This window comes from Poeciliopsis prolifica, unplaced genomic scaffold (assembly GCF_027474105.1).
Source record: "Poeciliopsis prolifica strain line A6 unplaced genomic scaffold, Auburn_PproV2 SCAFFOLD044, whole genome shotgun sequence".
NCBI classification, from domain to species: Eukaryota; Metazoa; Chordata; class Actinopteri; order Cyprinodontiformes; family Poeciliidae; genus Poeciliopsis; species Poeciliopsis prolifica.
This window is the reverse complement of record NW_026562419.1, coordinates 1,633,268-1,654,356: the sequence shown is the minus strand read 5'-3', so window position 1 is coordinate 1,654,356 and position 21,089 is coordinate 1,633,268. Positions and strand designations below refer to the sequence as shown.

Below are 21,089 nucleotides of genomic sequence, written 5' to 3'. Positions count from 1 at the left end.
CCAGTTGAAATTCATATACTGATGAGGCATAAATGTTTCAAAGATGGTGAAAATTTTTTACATTTCTAGGAGTTTTGCTAGCAAAAAATATAACCAGAGTGCTGAATGTTGTACTTGTGGCTTCCTCTTGTACCATAGTGCTATTTTTAAAAGCTCCAAAATTGCATTAAGGGTTTTTTAATTCCAATGTTTAGCATTAATTTTAAATAGAAAATCTTTTATCCTGGTAATAATTGAATTTAACAGACAATATCAGCAGGAATCTGTGCTAGCAAAGCTAATGCTAACTGTGTAGAGTGGCTAATCACACACAACCGTTAGCATCGTATATTTCTGCTTTAATGACACAGTGTTGAGCAGAGAACTCATCAGTATACACTGGCTAAATACTGAATACCTCATGCGTAGTAAAACGTCTTTGGATTAGACTGTCAGAGGGGCACGATTCATTTATAAGCTCTGCTCGCTTTTGTCACGTTTTATTAGTTAAATTATTTTAAATAGGAAAATAACGTCTGTGGTAACATTTTAGAATACATGGACTTATTTCCATTAGTAAGGATTTCGATACAAGTAAAATATCATGGTTTTTCTATTGACTTTTGTATTGAGTTTCAAAACAGACAAGTGAGTATCCTTCATATACTATCCATCTAAATTCAGTTGAGAAATATCGCAAGTATTACTTCTCTCTAAATTTCCAGTTGTTTTAATGCAGACTATTAATTTTTGTCTTCAGAATGTTGCATTGTTCTTCAGCTTTGTGGTTACTTGACAGAAGCAGCTATACCTCATTAGAGCTTCATCGAATGAATCAAGCCACTGATAAAGGATTCAACATGTCATTCACTATTTTGGCTGGAGAATAGTGAACTTTGAAGCTGTAAAAACAAAAATAGAGTATTTTAGACCTGAATGCTAATATTATGAAACTGCAGTGTCAAAATAACCGCAGAGATCTACTGTCAATAAACAATAAACACCATGGCAATAAATTGTGATGCAACAATAAAATGTAACATTTCAATAAGAATACTATCTATCTATCTACTATCTATCTATCTCTATCTATCTATCTATCTATCTATCTATCTATCTATCTATCTATCTATCTATCTATCTATCTATCTATCTATCTATCTATCTATCTATCTATCTATCTATCTACTCTATCTACTCTATCTACTCTATCTACTCTATCAGCTAGCTAGCGGTCCCTAGCTAACAGTCTGTCTGTTGGCTAGCTAGATTGCATGCTAGTTAGCAATTCCAAGCTAACAGTCCAATGTGACACCAAAATAAGAGTAATGAACTTTCTCTGCCACATTCTAGCTACTCCTTTACTGTTGTAGAAGATGGAGGTTTGGAGCACAATGTATGTTCAGTGTTTTTCTTTTTTACTTTGTTTTTTGTTTTAAAAACCTATTTTTCCATTGTGTCTAAAAATCTGATTTTCAGATTCTGTCTGTGGAAAGTTTATGAGCCGCCCACATGCGACCGAAGCGCTTAATGTGTGCTGTCAAGGATGGCTGTCCAAACACAAATCAGTAGAACTACAATTAGCAATTAGCCTATTTTAAGAAACTGCTATATAATTGCTCTGTGGGCAAGCTTTTAGCCACTTAGGTCTAATCATTCCTATTTAAACTACAAAGTGCTTTATGACTTTTTATTTTCTGTTAATGTCTTAATTTAATTCGGCCCTGCTTTTGTCTGTTTCTGTTTTCCGTCCTTGCAGATTTGCCCTGTATGGCGACATGTATTCTAACCTCAGTGAGGGACTTGTTGTACAGTGTTATTCTCCATGTTCACTATTCACTTGAAGTGAGTGTCAGACCTCGGCGACTTTACTTGCCTCTGCTTAGTTTTCAGCGCAGTGTGGACTGAGGGACAAAACGTAGCACTTAAACCAAACCTGGTTTCATCTCAACATTTCATCGGTTGGAAGCTGCAAGAACACTCATCTGGGATGACCTTCAAACTATTCAGGAAAGGAAAAAAGCTGAGCATTGATATTAAAATGCAATGCTTTTTCAGTTTGAGTTTAAACTGAAACTGGTTTCCAGTAAAAGTCAGATAAGAGTCTCTAATTGTCTGACCAGATTCAGTGCTCGCAATTCCAACCAACAGCAACAAGTTATTTCTCTTGGATTTATCTATGACTGTTTTGAAAATAGATACAGTTTTATGTGTGTGTTTTAGCAATTTTCAACAGTCATAAATGTTGGACGCAGTCCCATCTGTCACCACATGTCATGCATGTGGCGGCCATATTGGATCTAAACAGATGTTGCTCAACCTGTGAACCTGCCCTGCTTTCTGAAAATGTTTGCACTATGATTTCTGAGGCATAATAATTTGACCTTGGTCTGACCTGTGGCTGTGTTACATAATGAAGTACACCTTGTGGCTGTATTAAAAATGAGAAATAAAAAAAACAGCTCTATGCCTGTGGGACCTGCCGTTCTCCGGTGAGCTACTTGTGTGTATGTAAATATATATACACAACTCATTACTATTTATTTAAGTATTGTACATATTCATTTGGTTATTTATTGATTTATTTATTTCAGAGTCCTGTTTATTCGTCAGGCACCTGTGACATTTACTTTGATGGTTGTAATCACTTGGGTTTTGGTGTAGCGGAGAGGAGGAGGTGGTTATTTTCAGGGTCTGTGGGTGGGGTGGAGAAAGAAACCATAGCTGTGATCTAACTGTTGCTCTCCTCGTATTGGACAGTGATATACTCTAAGACCACTGTATGTATAACTGCTTGTTGTGAAGATGATCTACAGTGATATGACAATAAAGAACTAAAAACACAATGAAAATCTGTCTAATGTGTCTAAGGTTTATTTTATATACAGAGTCCTCATTCAAAATCTGAATCAAAGAGAAAAAAGTGTTTGTTGTAGTGTAAAGATTGATGTGTTTTTAATGCTTGCTTTTCAGAACAACTAGCAAAAGCATCTGAACGTCAAAAATGTTACTTCAGGGTTGATTTGCTTTATAGAGTGAATAATGCAAACGATAAAACAACGAGTTAATTGTCACTAGAATGGGTGAAATATGACGGCATGTTAGGATCATTGTAGAAGACCCTGACAATGACCCTGCAGTAACAGCCACTTACTACAGGTGATATTCTAGAATATTACTGAATTATTCTAGAAAAGACAAATTTTAAATTGGAACTTTTCGAACTCAGAAACTGACATGTTTTTTGTTTGTTTTTGTTTTTTTACTGGAAATGTCTTAGATTAATCTCAAACGTTATACGTGTTTTTGTAAAGTTTGAAAGGCGTGAATATTTTCACTGAAATAAATTCCTGTTTGATTTTAATATACAAACATCCACTAGAGACGCTAGAAGTCAATGTTTCCTTCATGTTGCCATTTCCCTCCGTTTTATGCATGTGATATGTTCAGGTGCTTCAAGAAAAGCTTCGAAAAGAATGAAAAGTCATAAAAATTATATTTTAAACTTACGCCTTGAAGCAATATTTGTGCTGTAATTTTCCAAAACATCCCATCAACTAGTCCTCTAACACGAGTTACATGTGCTCATTTTGCTGTTTGTCGTCTAAAATAGCCACATTTCTGTTGGCACTTGAAAGCAATAACGCCTTGACCCACTTTCACACACGCCATGTAAACGTTGTGTTTCGTATCGCTTATGATGCAAAAACAGCGAACTTCCGGAAACTGTGCTTGCTCTTTCAAAATAAATGTAAAACTATAAACATACTTTGTAAATTATTTCATAAATACGAGGATTTTATTTAGTCTCTATATGAAACAAACTGATATATATTATAATTATGAGCTAGAATGTAAAATAAGCTAAGTTAATTGTCAGCGCGTCTCCTGGACCGTCTCTGACTTTTATTGTTGTAGTCTTTGCTGGAAGTTCTTTGTGCTAGCTTTAGCTAACTTCACTCTGTTTCCGCGTGTTGATGCTGAAGCCAGGATCGTGTAGAAACGAGTGTTTTTTGCTTCGCAGAGAGTCAGAAGTAGAGGAAAATGGACATGAAGAAGAGGGTTTCGTTAGAGTTGAGGCACCGGTCTCCAGCGGAGGTGAGAGTCCCGGGTTTTTAACTATTTGACTGCGGTGTGAACTCAACCGGCAGCGGGAGGGGGAGGAGGAGAGGTGGTGGAGCACATGGCAGCTAGATCTGCAGCTTTACCAAACTACAAGCTAATTTATTTATGTCTTGAAATCACAGTTTTTCTAAATTAACAGATACATTATGAATGTTTGGAGGTAAGTTTATTTGCTGTTCAGTCTAATGCAGTGCTTCTCAAATAGTGGGCGGGCCCCCTTTGGGGGGCGCGGTGCGATACCTGGGGGGCGTGTGATCCTGGGGAACAGGCTTTTTTTTGGCCGTACTAGTATAAAGTGTAATTGCGCACAGTAGGCAGCAGTGGCGCTCTCATTGTTACTTCTGTCACGTTTGCGACAGTGCAACATTTTACGACTTACAAGACAACAGGTTTGCCTTGGTTGGCAGTGTTAAGTCAACAAAAAGCTCCGACTGCGTTCTGTCTATGGCCTCCGTTATTCAACAACCCCCAACATGAAAAGTTTTTCACAGGGATGAAAAGAAAAGCGGAGAGAGACAAAGATAATGAGACAACAGAAAGTCAACCGAAAGCTAAGAAGAGGAAATACGACGAAGCGTATTTAGCGCTTGGCTTCACTGTGACTACAGTTGGAGAAGAGGAAAGACCGGTGTGTTTGCTGTCTAAAAATGCTCGCAGCGGACAGCATGAAGCCAAATAAATTAGCGCGTCACTTAAATACGTTACATCCCAATCACGCCGATAAGCCGCTAGAGTTTTTCAGCGAAAAAAATGTTAATAAGGAAAAAATGTTATGCAGAGATGGATAGTCACGGTGGGGAATGGGGGGCGCGAATAGTTTTCTTCTTGCTAGGGGGGGCGTAACGGAAAATAATTGAGAAGCACTGGTCTAATGTATCTAATGCGAGTATAAACTTGTGCTGGTGACGCTGAAGTTAGACTCTGTTTCGGAACTGCAGTAAAGGGTTATTCGAATAATTTTTAGAGTTTGGACTATATTGAACTATGATTCAAAATATAAAATTCTTAGACTGGTCATACTTGGACTTTATTATTCTAAACTGAATAGTATTTTTTAATAAGTTGGTGATTTATGAAACATTAGTTTTAATGTGAAACTAAAACTAGTGTTTTAATACCCATTTTTTATCTTTAAAATTGCAGTTTAAACTGCAACGATTACACTGGTCTCGCCTGACCTGAGTAGTTATACACTGAATATGCATTCTGAAAAATAGATACTAATTAGAGAAATTTATAAATGTCTGTTGTAATTTTTTTTTTATTTCACAAAATTAGACAACAAATAAAACAAAAGTTTTTAACCAATATTTGTATTGTGTAAATGACCCAGTCAAACTTTAAACCTGCAAATTATAAACGATATATGATAATTCAAAATCCTGAAATACCCGTTTACTGCAGCTCCAAATCGGATACCAACTTCAGCCTCATACATCCGTGTTTGTGTCTTGGGCCTAGCTAATATCTGGAGCTACATTACTACGCAGCTGTGTTTGACTCCGTTAATATAAAGTGATGATTACCGCAAATTATTAAAATAGCTTAAAATGTTTTATTTAAATTCATGACAGTTATTAAATATGTTTATAAACCAATAAATATGTGTCGTTTTAAATATTACAACGTATTATAATTAAAACTCGGCAGGAAATGAGTTTGGAATGTTAATCTTTTGACATTAAATAAAGTTAAAATAGAAGGTTAAGCTTTAAATATTAATTTCTGAGTTTGCTTACACTGAACTTTGTGCCCTTTTAGTGTATTTTTTACGTTTTGTTACTTTAATAGCTTCCTGTACCAACGCTGTATCAGGAAGTAGTCGGAGCCCATGGCTACAACGTGTGCCGTTAAGTGCGCTAACACTAGCTTGAAGCTAAAGTAGCCTAACGGTAATTTATTGCGCCCGATGTATTATTTACGTCAGTTAAAATTCTCAGGTTTGGTATAAAACTTAGAATAACAATATTTAATGTTTTATTATTATCGTTTTTAGCGTTTATGGAGGTTAAAAAGAGCAGAGCGACGGTTAGCAGATATGAGACCCACGTGACGCCGCTCGTGCGTCGGGAGTTTACAAACAGAAAGGAGGCTGGGTTCCAATAAAGACCTGGTCAGGACCCGTCCCATTTCTGAAACTGTCGAGAACCGTCCCAGTTCTAAAACTGACCAGGACCCGTCCCATTTCTGAAACTGGTCAAGAACCGTCCCAGTTCTAAAACTGACCAGGACCCGTCCCATTTCTGAAACTGGTCAAGAACCAATTTCTAAAACTGGTCAGGACCCGTCCCATTTCTGAAACTGGTCAGGAACCGTCCCATTTCTGAAACTGGTCAGGAATCCTTTAAAATTACAAAACTGCTAACTGATCCCTTTTATTTATAAAACTACTCTGTTCCAGTATCAGAGTGATAAAGGGTGTTTTCCATTTAGATTGAAGTGAAATATATTTTACAACCGTTACAGACTCATTTTCATCTGACAGGTTAACTTGTTCCACAAGGGAACCAATGATAGTTCTAATTAGCAAGTAGCTAGCACGTCTGGAACATGCACCATTTGGTGGGTAAGTGGTTGATCAGGCAGTCTTTGAAAAGAGATGGATGTTCCCCTTTTCAAATTAAAACCATTGAATTAAAATGCATCCTGTTGAGTTCTGTGCTAAGGACTCACAGCCTTTGTTGAGTTGCAGAGCCTTACATGTGAATAAAAACCCTCCACACCTGAAAGTCAAGTCCTGCTGAGAGATCAGATTACTGTTTCCATGCTAATAAAGGCACAAAGAAGCACACTCTAGCTGCTAATTTTTGTGGGCTGCAAGATTTCAATGGGTCTGCTGGTGTTTCTGTAGTATTTAGGAGCTTTAATTACTTTATTATTTAGCTACCAACATGGCTGGGATTCTTTTAAAAAAGCTCAGGTTGAGCTGTACTAAAGATTTTGACCAATAAATAGAGGAAATATCTAATAGCTTGCTCATTATTGCAGGCATATATTTCTTTTCATAGAGATTATATGTGTTTTGCATGCGTTGGTGTATAACCGTTTATCACAGTGGACTTGGCTTTTAAAAACATAATTTAAATAGTCACCTGATGACCACCATTAAATTTATGAGAAAATCTGATGTATAAAATTATTCTAATACTGGAATGATTCTGAATCCTACTGTTGTTGTAGATATGTTCAATTTTGTTCCTCCATTAAAATATTACAATAATTTTATACCTTAGTATAAGTTGGAAGTGTCTGATCATTGTTGTGCCCTCTGGTGGCCACTTAAGGCACATCACCTCCTTCTAAATCAGAAAATATTTTTAAATACTGATTAAATAAAAACTTTATAATAGATATTATTACTGTAAACTAGGGCAATAAATAGATTATTAATTCATGATTCAAAATAGACACATTTCAAATACACTGATTTGAAATTTTTGGCCAATTCCAATATTAATATCCTAGTCAAGGCTGATATTTATCGAAGTTAAATTTACTATTCCCAACCCACATGTAAAAGTTAAAGTCGTCACAATCCTTTGCTGCATCATCACAACTCTTCACAAACTGTTGAAGAGTTTGTGAAGTTTTTAAGAAGCTGAAAAACATTTGATTGATTTAATTTTGGATGCATAACGGTAACATGTAATGGAAGAGATGTTCTGGTTCTGATGATGCGTTCAGGTCCAGGAGCTGGTTCTGGACAACTGCCGCTCCAGTGAGGGGAAGATCGAAGGAATCACAGAGGAGTTCTCCAACCTGGAGCTGCTCAGCCTCATCAACGTCGGCCTGACCAGCGTAGCGGACATCCCCAAACTGGACAAGCTCAAAAAGGTGAAATCTATTCAGAATCCTCTGGCAACAATAAGCTGATGTTTCTGCAGAGTGTAACTTTTATAAATGCTGAAACTGACTGTACCATAACATGAGACAGATGATCTGTGAAAAATGAAGCGAGCTCCTCCACCTTCACCCAGTGCTTACTGGGAACAACCAATCAGAGCCAGGAGGCGGGTCTTAGTGCTGTCAATCACCCAGACTCTCTGTTATGCTGCAGCTAGCAGAGAATGTTGTGAATGCTAATGCTAGTTAGCAGTCATCAGTGATTGTGTAAATCTAAAAAAAAAATAATAATAATTATTTTCAAGTTTGAAAAGTAAAAAAATTGCTAGAAAAGAAGCTGGTTCCTAGATAACGTGAACATTTCTGAGTTCAAAATTTTTATTTTTGAACATTTTTTTACTTTTGAAACACAGCACTTTGTAATTTTTTTTAATTATTATATTCAAAAGAAATTCTGAGATAATCTCAAATATTTTTGGAAAACAAAAAACTCAATTATGGACTAGAAAACAAGGGTAAGGAGACCCGAACCGAAACGGTTAGCTATTTAGTGCAGAGTACACATGGATGATTGGCAGCACTAAACCCCTTCCTCTGGTTTAGATCGTTTTGTTTTCATGTGTTTCTACTGATAATAGCTGAGAGAGGTGGTGGAGGAGGTCAATTTTTTTCAGATTATCATAAACATGTTTTTTTACAAGTTACCTGCTGCGGTTTTAAATGAGCCGTTAAACTATGAAATGTGTTGTGATGTTGAGAACATTCAGACTGCAGAGTCCCTTTCAGTCCCACTAAATGCTTTACTTCTTGCCCCCCTCTGCGTCTGTAGTTGGAGTTGAGTGATAACAGGATATCAGGCGGTCTGGAGGTTCTGGCAGAGCGGCTCGTCAATCTGACGCACCTCAACTTGAGCGGCAACAAGTTCAAAGACATCAGCACGCTGGAGCCGCTGGTGGGTAGAAATGAGATTCTAACCACTCGGGTTTGGTTGGTTACCAACAGACATGATGCCTGCTGGCTGCTCACAGTCGACCTTCAAACTGGAATATTGAAGCATTTTGACGTGACGACTTAAATAATTTTTTTGGGGTTGACTCACTTTCTTTTCTAAGAAATTTCAAATGACAGGAAGTACTGTCAAATCCCTTCTGTAACTTGTCAGCAACTGACCAATCAGCTTTCCAAGTACAAGCACTCTGACGATATTGACATGTCTATCATAGAAAACAGGCTGGGATCAGAAACTTTGAGGAAAATAACAGGTAATAGTTTTTGTCATAACGACCCTTCCTGACAGCTCCATGCTAACGACTCACGGTTCTGTGCTAAGGACTCACACAACTCGGCTAAATTAAAATAACAATGCCAAACATCTATTCATTTCCAGGTCAGTGAGTGAAGGTAGTAGTGCTGGATGCGTGTCGAATCCAACGGTAGCTGAGAACCGACAGCAGTAACTGCTTTACCGGCATTTAAAACCGTTTCATGCTCCTGCTTATTTCTAAGGATTTTCCTGAAGGCAGATCTTCACAACCCGGCTTTAAGTTATTACTCACACATTTTGTATTCATAAAATGCGTCCCGCAGCGTTCACACTTACAGCTAACCAGACTTTTTTGGCCCTCATTTTTCCTCTAGGGATTTATCCCTGATTTCTCCATTATTTCCTGCTAATGACCTTACGGACCTGACATAGGACTAGTTGCAGAACTTTCTTGCCTGCCGTCTTTGCCTCAGTGTTGGTTTGTTAGGCAAAAATGACTCAATAAATGTCTGAGGTAACGCAATGAGGTCCTGGCCCTAATATTTAAAACAAGATGGCCGCCCTGGCCATACTGACAAAACGATGGTGAAAAAAATCAGATTCTCTAAAAATATAATTTTCAAAATCCAAAAATGTGATGATTGATTTATGGGCCAGCCCTATTCTGTCAGCAGAGTTGGTGAGTAGTTGTGAAGCAGAGGGAACCGGTTCTGTTCCTGGTTCTGTTCCTGGTTCTGCTCCTGGTTCTGTTCCTGGTTCTGTTCCTGGTTCTGCTCCTGGTTCTGTTCCTGGTTCTGCTCCTGGTTCTGCTCCTGGTTCTGCTCCTGGTTCTGTTCTGGTCCAGGCAGCTGAACGGTTGTTGTTGTTTGTTTGGCCGCTGCAGAAGAAACTTCCTCAGCTGAAGAGTTTGGACCTGTTCAACTGCGAGGTGACCAACCTGGGCGACTACCGGGACTCCATCTTCACGCTGCTGCCTCAGCTCACCTACCTGGACGGCTACGACGCTGACGACTGCGAGGCGTCCGACTCGGACGGGGAGGCCGACGCCGTCGATGACGAAGGTCTGTGCGGCGTTGACAAAGCTCAACGAACGGTTCGCCGTGTTTGACATTAATCTGAATCTTTTGCGTCCCAAAGGAGAGTCGGAGGAGTTCTGGGAGGAGGAAGAGGACGATGATGAAGATGTGGTGGCGGAAGAGGACGATGACGACAGCGGCGATGATGAGGTTAGCTTCCTGGTTCATTCCTCATCTTCATCATGTTGGTCATCACATTAACATGCTGCTGTTTCTGGCAGGAGGGCGGCGTGAACGGAGAGGTGGACAGTGAGGAAGATGACGATGATGAAGAGGATGACGAGGAAGATGGTGGTGAATAGCCGAGATCTTCTGCTGGTTTTACCTCCAGATAAAATACAACTTTGTTTTTAAAACGCCTTAAATAACTTTGCAACCATGGAAAGGTTGAAATATTCAACCCTCTTTAGTAAAGCAGCTAAATAAAACACATCCTGGTTCAATTAATTACAGAGGGTTTTATTTTCAAGGCCTTAAAATGTCTTAAATTCATTACAAAAATGTTAGTCTTAAATACGTTTGTCAGGTCTTACATTTTATTGCAGCAGGAATATTTTTTTGTTTGTTGAAGAACTTTTGAGGCGGTTGCTAACTAGCTGCTAATGTACCTGTGCTAGCTCTTTTTTTTTTTTTATTTATTATGAATGCAAACTACAAAGTTTCTGCTGCCAGCCCATAATCGCACCCAATCATCTCCTATAAACTCTTAATAGATATTTTCAGTCTCAAATTTGATTCAAACTGGCATTGAAAAGTTATTATGAAACCTGCAGATGCCCTGAATTAGTAAATAGTTGAGTTCAACGGGTGACTTGTTTCCTCCACAGACGAGGATTCGTCTCCGGTGAAGGGACAGAAGAGGAAGAGGGACCAGGAAGAGGAAGAGGAAGATGATGAGTGAACCCCCCACTGTTTCCCACCAGCCAACACCAGCTCTGCTTCCACTCCCACTGGGCTGCATCCCATCCGTTAAATCTCCAAAATCTAAATAACTTTCTCCTCCATGCTTCACGTTTATCTTTTATCAACAATCTGCTCAACTCCTCAGATTCTTCCTACATTTTTTTGTAGATTTCTTATAAACTCAGGAATAAAATGTAAAAACTCAAAAGTTAGAAGACATTTATTAACATTTTCTTTCCTCTTAAAATATGGGATTTCCTCCCTTTTTTATTTTTTTGTCATATTTATACCATCGTCACTTTTTCAGGAGCTCAAAGTGGAAAATGACCAGATTTAATTTTTACCATAGTTTAATTTCTTTCTCTGAAAACATGCAACTATATTTAACAAATATTAAGACCAAGATTGTAATATTTTCACAGAAAACATAAATCTAATGTTTTCCTCTTTAAAACATCTGCAGTCATAAAATAAAGCCTCAGTTGAATCAACGTTTCGTTGGTCGATTCCATCAGAAGCTGTTTGTGTGATGATGTAAAATAGGATATGAAATGATTTAAATTCAAGTCGGTGGATGCAGGTTTTTGTATTTTTGAGGTTTGATTCTCATTTTTCTCTCCCTTTGACCTTTGACCCGATCTGTCGTCCCGGTTCCCCGCAGCCAGCTGCGCTCAGGGCAAACTGTGTTGTTTTGTTTTTTTTTTTGTTTTGTTTTTTGTTTTGCAAGCAGAGCTTTTTAAAAAAATCTATTTTTTCAGAGAAAGTTTTGTTTACTTTTGCATGGCTGCCTCTGGGCGCCGTCTCTCTTTTTCTCTCTCTCTCTCCGTGTGCCTCTGCGTTCGTTTCGTCACTGTCACAGCGAAGCCATGAGGTCGTTTGCTTGTTTTATTTTTACTTTCTGTAAGTTAAAAATGAGAAATCATACAAAAGGACTCTGTAAATAAAATCTTAACATTTTCCTCCTGGTGTCTCTTCATTCTGAATTTACACAAAAAAACAAAAATTCTAATAAAAAGTATTTTTGTTAAACTTCATTGGTAAATTTTTTCACAAAAAGTTATGAATTGCAGAGCAGAAATTTACCCCCGAAATTAAACGTCTTAATTTAAAACAAATTCTAGAAAACTTAAAACTTCTTTTCAAAAGTTAAACATTTGTCATGTTGTGAAAATATTAGATTTTTGAGTTTTTAAGCTCAGAAAGACGCTAAATATGTATAAAAAGTTGCAGAATACACCTTCTGTAACTTCTAGTTATGACGTTTGTCCACAAGGGGGCAACAAATCAGTGTTTTTAGGTTCAACCTGTGGCTGAACGATATGGGTTAGAAATCTAATCAGTAAAATCATTTTTTATATTAAGTTAAAAGAAATTGTAAATTTGCTTTTCGGAAAATAAATTTTAAAAAGTGGCCTTTATTTGAATAATTTCTTCTGGTCATTGATTTGAATTCAAAGTCCAACTAAATACAAGCTGTAATTAAATATTAAAATATTTAATTATTATTAATACAAAACTAAATTTGATTAAACTGGTTCATCAAGTTTAACCTCCACAACATTTAGCAGTTTATAACAGGAGTTTCTCATTATTTTCAACAAGCTGAAAATCATTTAGGATCTACACCAATTGTTTCTTTTATGTTTTATAACATCATTTGCTTTTATATCAGCCAAAATTATCTATACTATTGAATGCTGAATAGTTTTCATGTCATTGCTTGAATCGTCACAAACAAAATAAAGTAGTTCAATATCTGGCTCAGCTTTACTCAAAGATTGTAATGTTTACTGAAAATTACTTTGCACAATCCTGTGAAAATGTTGAAAATTTTCAGAATTTGTCACCAAGATGCAACTTTGTTGCATTAGAAAACACTTCCAGAGTGAAGAGTCACCAGTTTATAACATTTAGTACAAACATGCATAACATACTGATGTTTATTAAACTTGATAATTAAATTTCATTTAATTATCAAGTTTTAATCTTATTTTCACAATTTTTATACATATAAATTAAACAGTTCTTTGTTTCCGGAGCAAAAGTGAAACAGCTTCCATGTCGTTAAGGTCAGAGTGAATAACTGACGGGGTCAGAAGGTCGCCCTCAGGTTGCTCCTGTTCTTTATATCCAGCTCCAGTTTCGCGATTCTCACCTGCAAGATGGAAACAAACAATCATTTTATACAGTTTTTTTGTTTTAAAGTGCCTAAACTTTGTGTGGATCGATGTTGGGTTGATAGAAAAGCTTCTTGTAATTACTCAGATAATTAAACATCAATTATTAATAAATTGATACTATTTAATATGCAACTAAACACTAAATTAATCAAAAGAAGTTATTCCGGTCCTTAAATAACTTCTCTAAATTTAATGTCGACCAGTAAACACTGACACAAATTCCTGTTTGCTGTAATAGAAAAAAAAGAGAAAACATTACCTTACCTTGCTAAGCTAGCATGTTTCTGGATGACATTTGAGTGCAAATATTTATTCCTGGTTAGCATGTTAGTAAATTATTACAATTATTTATGATCATTTTAATGTTTTTAGTTAATCCTGTCGCGTTCAAATGTTCATGTGGGACAAAATTTTATTTTTGGAACCAAACAAATGAAGTTCTGCTAATGCTAGTTTAAGCTAGCTAGTTGAGATTAAGTTTAGCTTGCTAGCTGCTAACAGACGAACTGTTTGCCTTTGCTGTGTTTTTTACTCAGCATGCGGCATAAATGTTGATCAAATGTAATTTTTATTTTTATTTATTTTTTCATACATTGTTGGTCTCTAAATATTTTTGACCAAGAAAAATGCACATTTTCTTAACTTGTCAAACAAAAAGCAGACAAGCGTCCACGTTTCATTATTTTTTTATAAATTGTGTGTTTTTGCAGACCTCCTTCTGATGCAGCTCGTCCTTCAAGCCTCTGATCTCGTCCTGTTGTCTGTAAAATGCCTGCAGGAGCTGAAGCAGAGACTCGGTCACTGACTGTGTTCTGGGGTTTGATCCTGTCGTTCTCTGTGGTTCTGTTGGACCTCGCTCTCGGTGGTGGGCGGCGGTTCCTCGGCCGGTTCGCGGCAGTGCGGCGTGCAGCGGTAGAACCACAGCGGCCCGTCCGTGTCATCCGGCTGCCAGTCCGACAGGTCGCTCAGCTCTCGGGGGTATTTGGCGTCCTGATAGGCCAGCTGCTCCTCCAGGAAGGCCTGGAAACAACCAAACATTTGGACGGAACCGAGTGGAGACGTTTACACAACCAGAACCATCTCTACTGTTTTTTATCAATTGATCAGACTTTGGTTATTAAAGGTGATACATATTTTGAATTTTTCCCCCCTTTGGTTTCCAGAGGTCAGATTGATGTGACCCGGCGGCCATCTTGTTTCTTCTGGTTAACTAAACTTTGAATTAAGTTCAAAAAGCCACGAAATATAGATGAAAATAAAGATTTCATAATGCTGATTTTATTTTAAAAATACTATAACTTTATTCTGCTATGACCTTTTTCTTATAATATTCTCGTGCAACTTTATTATGGTAATATTATGATTTTATTCTATTCTTATTATTCTCATAATTATTTTTTTTCTCATTATGGCCCTGATACTCTGTCCCAGTGTTTTGTGACTAATCGTATCAGTACCTTTTCTATAAAGTCCAGGTGTGTGTTGGTCTGCAGCCTGACGGCGCTCAGCTGCCTCAACTGGTTTTTATCCACAGGAGTTTCAGCGTATGGGTTTTCCACATGAGCCTCCGGCCTCAAGGACATCAGCACCGGGCCTGAAGAGCAGCAGAGAGCCCTGGTAACTACTGACATAACTCTAACCATCTGTAACCAGCTGGATGTTTGTGAGGGTTAATACCCCTGTTGATGCCCAGCAGCCACTCCTGAGCCGTCAAAGCTGCCTGGTTTCCAGCCGTCATTGGATACAAATCCTGGTGGAAAACCTCAGACTGGAACAGCAAACCTCTCCTCATCAGCTGCTTAACCAATGATAACGACACAACGGGACGATCGATACCTGTTTCCGTGGTATGATCATCGACAGAGGCTCTACCAGATCTTTGACGGCAATCAGCCGATAAAAACGGAAGATCTCACACACGCTCACATCCAGGCCGCGTTTCGGCATCACACCTGAAATCACAACAAAAATACGAAACGTTTCCCAACAGATTTAATCTGAACTCTTCGCACTGTCAGCTATCAGTCCTTTAACGTTATCTATGATTTATTTATGAGTCCTGAACAGTCACTCATTGTTCAGTGTTTCACAATCCAATATGACATTGTTTTTGGTTTCTGTTGCCCAAACTGTGTATCCTGGTTCCTTTTTGCAGATCAAACTAATTTTAGGGATGTTTGTCCCCAATTTTTACTTCAACTCTATTCAAAATCTGTGTATGCTTCTTTATTATCAGCTCTTTCTCAAACCAAACTTGTTTTCTCCATTTGAAGTATTTGAATAGTTAAATCACTCCGACCCAGTCCTTTCTGTGGCAGCAGCGATCTGTACTCCATCAGGAAGCTGATGTAGGGTTTCTCAGAGCTCAGCTCGTAGTATCTGATGTTCCCGTCCCCCTGAAACACGACAACAACATTCATGCCGAACCTCATTGCTGCTGTTTTTATTGAGAGGCAAATACTTCAATCAGAAGTACTTCTACAATTTAGACCAAAACCTTGTAAACATCACAGGAATTACACTGATTGATTGGTCAATAATACTTTACTGAACTTGGAAAGCATGTTAGTGTTCAGACCCAACATGTTACATTAATTATTCTGGATTTAATTAGCATTTTCAAACCTTTCCAGCCAAGTAGAGCATCTGTGTATCAGGATCGTAGAACGGGAAGAGAACTCCTGCAGATCCGTCCAGATCCTCCTCATACAGAGGCTCTGATAAATCATCCTGCACAAATAAAAGGTCAAAAAGATGTTTTAGGTTTAAACAAGTGGAGACACAACTGATTGGTGCGGGAGGTTTTGGTGCCTTTGTGCAGCTAATGTTCTGGGTAAGAGGTGGATCAGGATGCTACATGTTTATTGAAGTGAACTCTTTAGCGGTTTGAATGCATATGAACGCATGAAAAACAGGAAGTGGACTGCAACGCAGGGCATTCTGGGTAAGTTCAACCAAAACAAACACGCTAGGCTAGTGCTAGCAGGGGAAATGTGTTGTGGTCTTTTACAGAGAACAAGAAAAATCTTCCAACTGCTAAAATCTGACGCTTTTCCATTTTTGTTTACATTTTGCAAAGAGGGAAGTTGCTCCAGGTTCTTCTTCTTTCAAATTGTTTCCTTCAGTGGTTCTTGCAGCGCCCCCACAGGCGAGAGAGGAAAAGGTTTTTCAAAAGGTTTGACTCAATGCAGTCTGAAAGTGAACTCCAGCAACTGAAAATGTAAAAAAATGAAGCAATTTTTCCCCCAGCTGAACCCTGAACTAATTCTGGCTGCTGGGTTTAAACTAAAGTCTTACTGGGTCCCAGAGGATGATCTGTCTGTGGTTCCAGGGCGAGCTTCCAGTGGACAGGAGCATCTTCCCTCTGATGTATAAAACCTTGTTAGCCCGGTGTGTCTTGTTGCTGGAAACCTGTAAAACCAAATAGTAACATGACTACCAAATCCACCAACCGACACAAAAACTCTGAAAAAAGCCACCTGTAGGATCTTCCCGGTCCGCGGCTCCAGAACCCGAATCTGCCGGTCTTTACATGTGACCGCCAGTCTGCTGCCGTCCATGTTGAAGCTGACGGACAGCAGCAGCGCCTCGGACGGGTAGCGATGGTGGACGGGCATCAGAACCACCCGGACCGGGTGTCTGATAACAGAACCGGAATGGGACACGTCCCAGAGGAGAACCTGGAGAAGGTTCCAGTAAAACGTTTGTGCACAAATTTTTTTTTTGTTTTGTTTTTTTGCAATTGTGAAATAGTTTTTTTAATCATCAGCGGAGAATCAGAAACGTTTTGTTATTTTCGTTTTGACCTTGTAGTCGTAGCCCGAGCTGAGCAGCAGGTTCTCTGCAGTTGGATGCCACTCAATGATCGCCACCCTCCTGCTGTGGCCCGTCAGAGTCTTCCTGGCCTTGGTGAGGTTCTGTTGGACCCCACACACTGGAATATCCCAAATCTTCACCTGCGTACATAAAGGATAAATCATGATTTCATCCTCTATGTTGACATTTCTACTGACCTGACCCTGATTTTAGGTTCAACCATAAAATAAAGTCTGAACCAAAGAAAACCTTTGGAAATGAACCTTTAAATGTGAATAAACAAAGGGAAACATGGCTGCTTACAGTGGAGTCTTCAGAGCAAGAGGCAATGCAATAATCGTTGAACGGATTCCATTTGACGTCCAGAACTCGGCCGCTGTGACCACAAACCCTCGGATAGTGAGGGTCTACTCTCCCCAACTGGAAGACATTTTACTTTGCTAAATTAAACTAATTATTTAAACATTTCTAACTAAAAGTTTAGTGTGTTGAGTTTTATTTGGACAGTAGACGGACAGAAGGTCAGTTTAACAAGCAGCAGTAAAATGATTGTTGTGTCGGCTGGACGTGACCCGAGTTTGACCTCCATACACAATGAATGGGCAGGACGAGGAAGGCCCCGCCCCCGGCGCACTCCGTCACCACGGCGATGAAGCAGGGATTGGCTGAGCAGTAGTGGTTGTCATGGACGCTTCTTGTGATTGGCAGGCCGTCGTAGCTGTGCTCTTTGGTCGCTGGCTTCCCGAAGACGTAGCGAAACTTTGAGCACCGGAAAGACGAGCGCCACGACATCTGGAGGACAGGAAGTGACACAACAGGAAGTAGGGACAGTTTCACACCAACCACAGAGCCTGAAGGGGGCAGTACTGTGTGTTTCCAGGCACATTCTGCCGTTTTATAGGACAATTACTCTTTAAGTCTTTATGAAAATGGAGCTACGCCTCGAAGGCGGAGCTAAGTCCTCCCAGGTGTTTTGTACAACTAAATGGTTGCCATGCAGATTAAAAACATGCATGAAAAAAATCCAGTTTTGTTTTTGATGAGGAAATAACATCATAACATGTTGATTTTACACAGTACACTGCAAAAACACCAAATCTTACCAAGTACTTGTGGAGTTTGCAGGGCAAATATTTTAAATCAGACAAAATTAGGAGCTTAAGGTAAAAATGTCTTAATAGAGATAATAAGATTTAAAAAAATTACTTCTACTGAAAATAAAATGTTGGTTTTTAATCTCATTTTCCTCCCATGTTGATCCTCAGTAAAATCCCAGAACCTTCTCTGCCAAACCAGCAGCTTCGTTATCGGTCCTGATCAATAATGCATCCAGTCGCAGTTATTGGTTCTCATAATTTTATAAATAATAAATCAGCTTCTTTCATGCTTCATGTCTTTAATTGCACCGTCGGTTCACCTCGCAAATTGAAAACCTTCTGTACAAAACGCTTTTAAATATTTATGCTACATCCCGTCTTTTTGCTGAGACCGACGTCCGCTGACCTTTGACTTTTGCTGCTAAAGATCAGTTGACTGGGCAAAGAAAATGTAATAAGTGATAAAAATGTTTAAAGACAATAATAACACAAAGTTATTTAAAGTTACAAACTTTCTCTGACTAAAAAGATGGATAAAGTCTCACCTTGAGTTGGTAGAAGTTCCTGCTGCTCCTCTTCCTGCAAACAAACGTGAATATAAGTTGGAGAAACGTTTTAATTCTGGATCTAAATATAAATCGACCACCATCTTACTGGAGGCTCCCCTCCTCTTCTTCTTCTTCTTCCTTCTTCTTCTTCTTCTCCTTCTTCTGATCCATGACGTCTGGCCTCCTCTTCCTCATTAGCTGAGCCGTTTATGCTCGGCTGCTCAGCGACAAACACCCAGCGACAATCTGATACGACGACAGCCACACACACACACACACACACACACACACACACACACACACACACACACACACACACACACACACAAAGAAAACCCTAATGACGCCTGTCAACATGAACTTGAGGGAAACCAACAATTGACTGCGAAATAATTTACATTTGAATCTGATCTGATTTCGCTGCATTATAATAATAATTTACCGTCCCTCTTGTTATGTTGAACTTTGACTAGGACACTAAAGTGTCTTGACAAAATAAAACATTGTGTTGTGTTTTTTTTGTAATTCAATATAAATACATGGCAGCCATTTTTACAATACATGGAAACATTCAAGATGAATACCTCATCGTAACCAAACTTTTGTTATATATATTATATTTTTCTAGTCAGCTGTGAACAGATTTTTGTATTTTCGTTTGTCTATTTTTTGTGTGAATGTTTTTTTTTTTTGTTGTTGTTGTTTTTTCTTGTTTTTGTCACGTGTTGGGGTTTTACTTGTTAACAGTGTTGTATAAAACATAAACTCTGTAAAGAACACGCTGTGAAAATTGATAAAGTAAAAAAAAAAAAATCAATATAAATGAATTTATATGTTTTAATAAAAAGTCATCCTTCTCAATATTTCTGGTCCAATAACTGCTCAGTATTTTTGTTTATCAGGGTTGTTATTGTTAATCTGTTTTTGTTTTGTTTTTACATATTTTCTAACATTTTTACAACTTATTTGTCAATTTATTAGAACTGAAAGCATTAGTAGGATCAATTGTTCTAAATCAATTACTGAGATAATCCTCAAATAATTTAATAATCTGTTAATCGGTTTAGATTAACCTGGTTCATATTCTGTGATTCTTTATACAAAACCTCCTATTAATCACCTTAATTAACCTTCGTTAATTGAATGTTGATATTAAAAGTATTTTTTTGCTGTATATTCAGTCTTTGCTACAAAATAATAAAACATTCAGCAGAGTGCTATTATGACATTGGAGGTTTTGATTTAAATAAAAGCAGCTTGTCTTGTTTCTGGGCGGATTCTTCAGAACATTCTGACATTCTGAAGTCACAGCGGCGCTGACAGCGGTTCCGGATCTGGTTCTGGTTCTGGTTCTGCAGCGTCTGCAGCTCTCAGCTTCAGTTTGTTGGGAGATTTTGCTGTTTTCATGTTAAATCTACTAAAATCAGGTAGGAGAACAGAAAACAATCACAGAGTTTTCACACAGGAAAGTTTGAGTTTAATGTGGAAAATGACAGAAATCTTCATAGTTTTATTTTTAACTAAATGAAGAAGAAACATGTTCACCTGTTTGTGGTTTGAAATAGTCATCAAAGTAAATAAATGCTATTTTTTTTTCTCTGCTGCATGTAGATTTAAAGCCAATCATTTCAAGCCATCACTTTTTTTAGTTCAGGTCTGCTCTAAGAAAAGGAAAATCAAATAAAAATTTAATTTAAATGTTTATTTTTGGGGGATTGTTGCTGTAAAATTTGCATTCAAATTTTTTGGCTCGGCTCAGTTTCAGGTTCATGTTTTATCTTGTTTGTTAGTTGAGTATTTTATTATTCCACCATCCAAATTGACTAAAACAAATTTAAAAATCTATATTTCAAAATATTTGTCGGCAGAAGGAGATGAAAAACGTTTGAAATAAACTGAATTTAAATGATGGTCAGAATCATCATGAGGCCATTTTTAGTTAATTAACTTTTGTTTCTGATTTCTTGTCTTTGCGTTTTATAAATAATGAACATGTTTATGATTTTGGGATTAGTTAACTGTCCAAGCAGACATCACACATCATCGAAGTGTGATGTCATTGGCACTAATTGAGCCAAGGGCTCAATTAGTGCAGATAATTAGGCCTTTAATTGGCATCATCCTAATGGTTACATCACTAGTTATTCTAATAACAGATGTTTAAATCCTCAGTAAAAACTTATTTTGCAAAATGGTTTATAAATGCATTCAATTGTAAAAGTGGCTCAACTGTTGACAAATTAACAGGATATAGATGG

At 38.0% G+C, this 21,089-nt stretch overlaps 2 protein-coding genes across 5 annotated transcripts; one reads left to right on the top strand and one right to left on the bottom strand.

Annotated features, from left to right (window-relative positions):
* The first annotated feature begins 3,965 nt into the window (after positions 1-3,965).
* LOC129376581 (acidic leucine-rich nuclear phosphoprotein 32 family member B-like) lies at positions 3,966-12,149 on the top strand. Of its 4 annotated transcripts, none has more exons than XM_055056176.1 (7): positions 3,966-4,077; positions 7,789-7,938; positions 8,777-8,899; positions 10,095-10,272; positions 10,349-10,437; positions 10,509-10,578; positions 11,115-12,149. In XM_055056176.1, the coding sequence occupies exons 1-7, from the start codon at positions 4,024-4,026 to the stop codon at positions 11,186-11,188; spliced, it is 738 nt and encodes a 245-aa protein (XP_054912151.1). In that variant the 5' UTR covers positions 3,966-4,023; the 3' UTR covers positions 11,189-12,149. The 4 variants fall into 4 exon arrangements, with proteins under 4 accessions (XP_054912151.1, XP_054912150.1, XP_054912148.1 ...); XM_055056175.1 differs by having other exon boundaries at positions 10,509-10,581; XM_055056173.1 differs by lacking the exon at positions 3,966-4,077 and adding an exon at positions 4,457-4,732.
* Positions 12,150-13,100: 951 nt separating this feature from the next.
* On the bottom strand, positions 13,101-18,856 carry LOC129376577 (coronin-2B-like). The gene is made up of 14 exons (XM_055056171.1): positions 18,829-18,856; positions 17,778-17,978; positions 17,490-17,606; positions 17,177-17,326; positions 16,850-17,050; positions 16,668-16,781; positions 15,996-16,100; positions 15,670-15,766; positions 15,207-15,322; positions 15,048-15,138; positions 14,828-14,964; positions 14,223-14,390; positions 14,083-14,151; positions 13,101-13,345 (listed from the first exon to the last, which is right to left on the bottom strand). The coding sequence occupies exons 2-14, from the start codon at positions 17,976-17,978 to the stop codon at positions 13,283-13,285; spliced, it is 1,629 nt and encodes a 542-aa protein (XP_054912146.1). The 5' UTR covers positions 18,829-18,856; the 3' UTR covers positions 13,101-13,282.
* Positions 18,857-21,089: the final 2,233 nt, after the last annotated feature.